At 30.3% G+C, this 8,824-nt stretch overlaps 1 protein-coding gene across 1 annotated transcript; it reads right to left on the bottom strand.

The window, feature by feature from the left end:
• Positions 1-2,693: 2,693 nt before the first annotated feature.
• Positions 2,694-7,937, bottom strand: LOC107163805 (beta-hexosaminidase subunit beta-like). Its single transcript, XM_015511392.2, has 8 exons — positions 7,489-7,937; positions 7,086-7,281; positions 6,881-6,996; positions 6,595-6,800; positions 6,320-6,432; positions 5,929-6,130; positions 3,622-3,841; positions 2,694-3,129 (listed from the first exon to the last, which is right to left on the bottom strand). Exons 1-8 carry the CDS (start codon positions 7,678-7,680, stop codon positions 2,785-2,787), a joined length of 1,590 nt encoding a protein of 529 aa, XP_015366878.2. The 5' UTR covers positions 7,681-7,937; the 3' UTR covers positions 2,694-2,784.
• Between the last annotated feature and the right edge of the window lie 887 nt (positions 7,938-8,824).

Here is an 8,824-nt window from a genome sequence, read left to right as displayed (position 1 = left end):
AATGTTATCTACGCCGGTTATCTGATAACAGTTGCTTATCTTTTTTTGTATGGAGGGGATTATAATATTGAATATTCTCCATTTCAGTTGGTAACATGATTATATTTATATAGATGTATATATTTATTATTACAACTAGGTATAGTATAATTAATCCGTAATCACAACATAAATCAATGATCTAATGTTCTATATCCAAAACCATTTATATGACCTACATGATTTATAGTAGAAAAAATGCATTGAATTTCAACTTTGGGATGGTTTCTGGTAGCAAATTAATTTGATACTTTTAAATGTTTATGATTGATTTTATTTTCTAATGGAAAAGTGCTTACATTATGTTTATGTCGCTTATAATGTTCTATAAATTTAAATATTATCAATTAATATTTATTTTTGACTCATTTTGAGCTATTTATAGATATTTAATAATTGAACATTTTATTTTGTTTTTATCATACAATATTTACTTTGTCAAACGTCAAAAAAATTTGAAAATTTAATTCAAGGTTCGTCAAATTATCGCCGAGTAATTATCCGATCTCAAGATTTTCATTTTCTGTCTGTGTATTCCGCTTGTCGTTTACATGACTCTATGTAGCTGACTATAGGTATCCGATATTATACAACTGGCGATTGTAAACTCTCCCAGTTTTAATGGTATCAGGTATGTAAGCTGTAAACTCTCCTGATGTTAAACTCTTTCGGGTCTACTCCAGTACATCTTGATTGGCACATGTAAACTCTACCAGGTTTACAATTACATACTTGAGTATAACTAAGTTGGGGGAGCATAGAGCATTATTCGTATTACACAGTTGAAAACACTAAAATACCTACTAAAATAGTTCAGTCCATCGTCTGTTATCAATGTTATCATAATATGTTAAGAACACTTATTATTTATTTTATTATTAGTAAGTTTTGTACGAACTATGATTTTCATTTATATTTCTTAATTTCTTAATTACTTTTGTAATTGTAATTAAAAATAAATGTACTCGCATCTTGTCTGGTTGAACGTTAAAAATGTAGACTTGCTTACTTTTAAATAATAAAATTAAGTCTTGTATAATGTATAATTTCTTTTACTTTTTATTTACCTATATAGGTACCAAGTTAGTAAACATAATTTTGACTCGGGAGGGTTTACCATACAATTGGAGAATTTACCACCACCCTATACAACTACTGCACTCACACCAATTATTATCGTTTACGACTAACACAAATGTCAAGGGCATCAGCGACGAAATTGCATATTGCCTAATATTATTCCTAATTAAATACACACGTGCAAGAGGAGCTTCCCGAATGCTTCTCGAGAAAAAAAAATAGTTACCTATAATAAGGGTGCACCACGAGGAGGTGAACTGGCTTATAACCCAAAAATATTTGGTTATTATTATTTATTTAATAATTTTGCCTTACTACCTAAGGTGCACCCATTTTTAAATGCTGATTGGGTGTAGATACTAATATTTAATAATGTTTATAATTTGATATTCATATTATTTATTGATTTTTGGTTTATTATTCAATACTGCGATTTTCACATATTCAAATCTAGAAATTCATTCAATTTGATATTTTAAATATAGATATCATCTTTTTGACCGATTTCACGTTATAATAATTGACCAAACAATAATAAAAATGAAATAAATGTTATGACTTATGAATCAATTAATTACCTAGGTACTTATTTCTTCCTATGTCGAATCAAATCAGTTGACAGTTGCCGTATGACATACACTCTATAAACCAGTGGATACTTCTATTTTTTTTTCATGGGTCTATTCAAATTAAATAAATATTATAGATACCATTCAATATTTATAGACAAAAAAAATAATGGTGCCCTTTTCATTTATTGCACATTTTAATTTATCAGCGATTACATTACTTACATACTTGGAGCATACTCATTGACCTTATACTAGTATATAAACTTTATATATTAGTACAAGGTCAATGAGTAATTTATATTATAAAGTATAAGGTCTATAGGATGACGGATGAACTAATATTATTAGCAATATTATAATAAGGACGCACTTAGACTACTAAAAAGTAAAAAGGTACAATTGTACACTTAAGGGAACAGAATTGGGCGACGCCCCTTATAGAATACCGAAATAAAGCAATTTTACCTACCTATAATAAATTGTCATTAGGTATATGTATAATATATATGTATGCAATATGCCAATATGTATATTTAGTAAATTAATAGGCTGACAGACAGTATTCGCCAGAATCGTTTTTCGTATGCAATGATTTATCTTTGAATTCAAATTTAACACATGCATACATATTAAAATGACTTGCTTCTAGCTCAATGGCGAGTTACACTAGATACCTACAACAATACATCAGAGTGGTTATCATCTTTTCCACTGTTTAAATTGTCATCAAAAATCTATCAATAAAAGTATATGTGTAGGATCAATAATCATTGTCACGATGCTCAATGCTATATATTTATTTATGTATTATAAGAATAAAACATACTTACTACAAAAATAGGGTAAAAGTTGATTCACCTTAAATTGATAACTATTCTCAATATTTTTATACTGATACTATTAAGTGTCTAATGTCTATAGTATACTACAAAATGTTTTCACGAATAAGAACTTTTCAACTGATCATATTTGTACGAATCTGAATGGAATAAATATTAAAAATAGTTTAAAATAGTAATATATTTTGGTATTTCATTTTAAACAATAATATAGTCTATAGGTACTCAATACGATACGATAATATTCCAATGCTCTAGTAATGGCAATAGCTGGGTCCATTGGCCGGCTGAGCGGGTATTCCTCTCCGCCTCATCCTGCAAACGTGTTCCTCAAGCCTGTTCTTGGCTTCAGTCTCGTTGAGCTGATGCGACCAGAGCACTTCGGCCACAGCGCAGGTTCTGGGCCACGTGGTTGGTAATAAGTTTGTTTCGTCAGCGAACTCACCCCACATACAGGCCTCGCCACCCAAAAACAATCGGTTATCGCCGGCCACGGCAGTCGGATCGCACCTGTAGAAGTTCAGCCAATCTCTACCGTATTTGATGTAGTTCATGTACCAGCAGCTGGAAAACAGCACTGGATGTCCGCATTTCATTATCTACAATAGAAAACGCGGAAATTCTTTTATAAAATTAAGGATTTCCTGCACGTCACGATCGATATCGATTAGTCTATTCCGAATAATACCTATACACCAAACAGTATTGTCGTACATCGATACTATTATAATATGATACTTGGATCATTACAGTTTTTTTAAATTGCGTGATGGGTGAGTAATGATCAATGGGCAATGTGTAATAATTTGTATTAACTATAAATAGTACATTAGGTATATAGTACCTATTTAGTAATAATTGCGACAAGTTGTTATAAATATTACAGTGGATATCTTTATCGGGTTATTAGTGCTGATTGATAGGTGAAATATTAAACTAGTCTCTAAACAATTTTCAAGTTCACTTCGCCACTTCTATGGTAGGTGATTGATCGACGTCATAAGTCCATAAGTGTCTGCTAATTTCGAACGAACCACTAAAATTGATATAACCTAACTCTTTTGTATAATACATATTATACAAATACTTGCCTCCGACATTATCGAAGAGTTATAATCACTCTTCCACACTTGTACTACAACGTTGGAATCGAGTTGGATATTCTCGTCATATAATTCTTCCCACACAATGGGTATGGTTTTTAAAGTTCGCGTCATTTTGAATATGTTTGTGAAGTAGTAAGTTTTTAATTCGGTGACGTTTTTCATGTTATTGCGGTGCATAAAAACTTGTATCCTTTTGTTCGTTGTCCTGCAGTCAACGAAAACCAATTTATTATATTTAATGTTTACATCACCTAACAATCACATAAGTAAATACTAATTCAACGCAGATTTTTTGGGGGGAACGCTTGAATCAGATTAATTTTAAGTCTACCTGTTATGCACCCGCAGGACTTCCATTAATGTGTAGTTCTAAATTAAAATATGGGATGATACCGTATCGGCTCCCGCCGGACGTTAATGAGTCCGTATCGGCTCCTGGTCGTTATTCTTTACCGTCCGTTGAATGGCCGTATTGCGTCCGGTTTCGATAACAATTTTTTTGATAGCTAGTTAATCACATATATACAGTTATATGAAATTACAAAATATTGTTTAATGTTAGTTCTCGTTTTATTGCGAAGTGTAGTGCGTCTAAGCATGTAGAAAACTTGTTTGCTCTAAAACCAGAAGGTAACAACTCATAGAATTTGTCGACTACATTTGTGCCAATTACTTAGATGACAGACACTTCCCCTCGGAAATGTGGGCTGATATGTCGAGTACAGGTGATCGCACCACAAACTGCTGCGAATCTTTCCACGCAAAATTCAATGCTGAGTTCACGTCTGCTGATCCTAACATTTTCAATTTCATGGAAATTTTGAAGCAGATACAGGCTGACACGTATATAAAGTTCCGCAGCACGAATATTAGGAAAAAAACTAACAACCAGCAAAAGATTTGTAGTGTTATTCAGAAATGTATTGATCAATTTAAAGAAGGAAAAATTATCAGAGCGGAATACGTAAAAAAAAGTATTCTTCAAGTTCAAACCACAAATTTTTAAATTTTTTACCTTACCTAAGTTAACATTATTTTTAAAACTACAAAAAAAAAAAATTAAGACAACACAATTTTTTAAGTTTATTAAACTCTTTTTTAAAAGAACACAATTTTTTATTTTAAACGCCAACAACATTTTTAACCATGCCTACAGAGAATTTCTTCTCACCGTAGCCAGTCAGCCTGTAAATGGGAAGAAAAATGTTAGTGATTTGGAGCCGATACGTCCATACCACTGACATCGGGTCGGAGCCGATACGGTCACCTTCAAATTAAAGGAGGGAGCCGAAACGGACGAAAACGGGAGCCGATGCGGATACTTCCAAAATATGCAGTACATAAAATTATCAAGATATGAATAGTTCAGAAATTATTTGAAAACTCAAAACATACAGTTAAATATTGTTTTCCAAAATAAATAACGATACATATTAGTGATTGTTATTTGGTAATTATTGACATGAACGTTGAAAATAATATTATTATCATTATTTGATACGTTTATGATGATTTTAAAACTTGTAGACATACAATAATAGTTTTAGATATTTTTTAACGTGTGTTCAACGGTATGGTAAGTTAACGATATATCATAAAATGTATAATTGCATCGCAGCATACATAAAACCAGCAAGTCCGACAATTTCTATTCTAATCATACTATTCCGTCGCAACACAAGAACATTCTGTAGTGGTCGCACTATACATATAACGTCATAAACGGCTATGTGGAAAATACAATAAGTTGTATTATTTTTCGTCGTACTCGCCGGATTTATGTTTGAATAGAATTTATAAGTTCGTGAAACCCAATTCTAAAGTCAATATTAAATTTAATATAAAATATTATTTTTTGAATTTATTTTCATACCAATTGTAAAATATTTTAAACATTATATTTGTACGATATTAATTCTAGGTATTATACAACACATTTCAATCATCGAATTTTAAATATAATATGGCAATACGCTAATAATAGCGATCGAAACAACTGTTAATTTTTTTTAAATACACAAAGATGTGCAGTTTTAGAAATTCTTTAGGACAGGCTTGTAATGTATACATATATCTAATACTGATTGCACTGCATAAGCCCGACCACATAGACAAATAACCACAATTAGATTATAAAATACAAATATTTAGTAAGGTTTATATTAATTTAAATACTCTCATTCAGCATTCTACTATTAAGCAAGAGCCTGACTTAAATGTAAGATTGGGTATGGTGATACGCCCAAGCTGAAATATAGTAATTAATACACAAAAACAATTAATTGTCATTACCAACACGTCGAATTTACTTCATCGCCACCAAGGTGTAAATAATTGTCTTGGAATAACTCAACGATTTCAGATAATAGCGTCTTGATAAATTTGTAGTTTTTTTCGACTGTTGGGTCGATAGGGCCAAAATTATTTGGGTCAGAATCTGAATACTGAGTAAATAGTCCCGGAATGCCACCAAGTCGCCAAGATAATGCATGTCCTACATATATGTATAAATATGATGATTGTACAAAATATTAAGTATTAATTACACATGAAACAGTCTGTTCAGTGTTCTTATAATATATATATAAATAGATATATACATTTATTTATTTGTTTACCTATATACTGCAACATGCATTATAGATTTTTTATCTATTACTTGTTGTGTGGTGTCTGTTCTTACCTGGGGTGTCGATTTCTGGGATAACACGAATGCCTCGAAGTCTTGCGTATTCGATTACATGTTTGACATCATCTTTCGTATAAATGGCTGATTTTCCGTAAGCTCCTCTTTCACTGTACACAATATGTAAATATAAAAATGATGTCCAATAAGGCAACAATTGCAGCGCTTACTGTCGTTGATATGGTTTTAAATTTTTTTTCGATGATTATATATAATAATATTATATAAGTACACTACAAATTATTGATATTAGGTAAAACAAAATGTCAAACCTCAGGTTTGGAAAAGCGCTGCTCTGATACGGGAAGCTGTTGTCGTCCACTATGTGCCAATGAAATACGTTCATTTTTGAATAAGACATGGCGTCTAAAGTTTTCGTTATTAATTCGATGGGGTAATAATGGCGAGATGTATCTAATAGAAATCCTCGATGCCTGAATTTCGGATAGTCTACTATTGACGTACACCGAATTACAAACTGTATATATACGATTAAATTTTACATTATATAGATTTGCCTCATTTGCGCGAATGTGGACAAAATGCTTTAAATATTACCGTCGAACCATCTGCTTCCAAATAAACTAACTGAGAAAAAGTTTCTAGACCCCTGAGAATACCCCAGATAGATGAAGCTAATAAAAGTCCACTGGAATTATTTATTTTGATTTCATCTGCACAAACAAAAAAATAATATGAAAAATGTATTCTTGTTCTTAATAAAAATAAAAGGTGAATTATCAAAATATAAAAATGAATCTACATTTTTCATCCATATTTAACGAAGGATAATTTTCACATGGATTTGTCATCTTCACATTCAGCACATCCAGCTTACCAATGATAAAATTCGTAGATAAACTATTATGTTGCTTAAAAGTTTTCGTAGCTTTTAAAAATAGCATAGAGTTATACCTTTTAAATGCATCTTGAAGGTCATCACAACTATAACCAGTACTCTAAAAAAAAATAGTTCTCTCTGATGATGTTAAATTTAATACTATTCAATACCGTATACTTAATATAAGTATATATACACGCAATTACTAAAATATATGCAGGATAATACTTTAAATTATTTAAAATATAATTTTTACTATAAAATATTGGTTGAAAAATTCAAAATATTATGCATGTTTTAGTTATTTATATATGTTTGGTCTTACATTAAAATGAAAATCTTCTGGTTCAAATCTTAAGTATTTGTCGTAGTTGTGTTGACGCGCAGGTTTCGGCCACACTTGGCCATTGGTCATTTTTACAAGTGGCCCCACATTTTGGTTGAACGAATGCGGTACAGAGGATAAAATAATATAACAAATAACGAATGTATTCATAAACAAATTATTATAAAGCATCGTTTAAATGCAAATCACAAATTACAATATTAAAGGTGACACTGTGCAGTTTATTTACACTTTTACACTTTAAAATGTTGGGTATAGTAAGTACCTATATAACAGTTATAATATACTTATGCTAAGTTAATATAATAAACGTCCACTGGCCACAAAGGCTATCGAGTCAATGCACCGCTTAAACTTGACAACAATAAACTAATATTATTTATATTGCTGTTGCTGTTATTCACTATTATTATTAACAGCTAGTCATATAACTATTACTACTTATCACAATTCAAGATTTACTCACAGGTTATACATAATGTTTTGCTATTATAAAAGGTTATCAAATTGATTTATGAAGCGACTTTAATATAAAACAGCTATAAGAATTAACTACCAGCGAAAATATAAATAATTTTATATACGTCTTCTATGGCACTGTGGCAACTATATCACAGAATGGAATATAATATATTTATTTACTGTAGTAATGACACACTAACGTTTGGACGTCGGAGTGCTACGAATTATTATTTTTCTAGTCGTGACATTATTATTTAATCTATTTTCTTTATCAGTAGCTGATGGAAATAATGATGTTGCATAAAACGATAGATGATAAAAATACATAACAATAAACATTTTATTTTAATTAGTAATATGGACATCTGTCAAAATACCATTATTCATTGAAAAATATGTTTATATTCTACATTGTTCTGCGGTTTATTCCAATATGGATAACCACTAATAACCAGTTTATCGTAATTTATTAGTACATATACCTAATTAGTAATCACTTCTAAATAATATTATATACTACAACCTGCTGAACTGCCTAAAAAACAGAACTAAAAAGTAAATTTAATTTAAATTTAATTTTTTTTTATTACCTACCTAATATGATTATCGCAATTTTATTTTTAATATTACAAATTAATATGAATCTTGGATTAGTCTTGATATTCGTTGTCATAAACACTTGCAACATATTTTAAAGTTTTTAGACAACTAACCCAGATCTACCTAATGTGTAAGTATATATAAGTAAATATATTTAAGATACTTAATAGTTAATACTCGACTTGGTCAATGTTCGTCAAAATTAAATAACTACTAGTTAAATACCCGACTAAAAATAGAATACATTTTTTCA

The sequence above is a fragment of the Diuraphis noxia genome, unplaced genomic scaffold (assembly GCF_037042655.1).
Source record: "Diuraphis noxia isolate RWA-SAM2 unplaced genomic scaffold, SU_Dnox_SAM2 contig0002, whole genome shotgun sequence".
In the NCBI taxonomy this organism is placed as follows: domain Eukaryota; kingdom Metazoa; phylum Arthropoda; class Insecta; order Hemiptera; family Aphididae; genus Diuraphis; species Diuraphis noxia.
The sequence above is the reverse complement of the archived record's forward strand: the minus strand, read 5'-3'. Positions and strand labels throughout refer to the sequence as shown.

Bases quoted from the DNA above. Each gene is read 5' to 3' on its own strand.
- LOC107163805 (XM_015511392.2), bottom strand. From the start codon at position 7,680: ATGCTTTATAATAATTTGTTTATGAATACATTCGTTATTTGTTATATT. The intron at 7,282-7,488 runs GTAAGACCAAAC...ATTTTTTTTTAG, and splicing joins CAGAAGATTTTCATTTTAAT to AGTACTGGTTATAGTTGTGA. The intron at 6,801-6,880 runs GTAATATTTAAA...GTATATATACAG, and splicing joins TGGAAGCAGATGGTTCGACG to TTTGTAATTCGGTGTACGTC.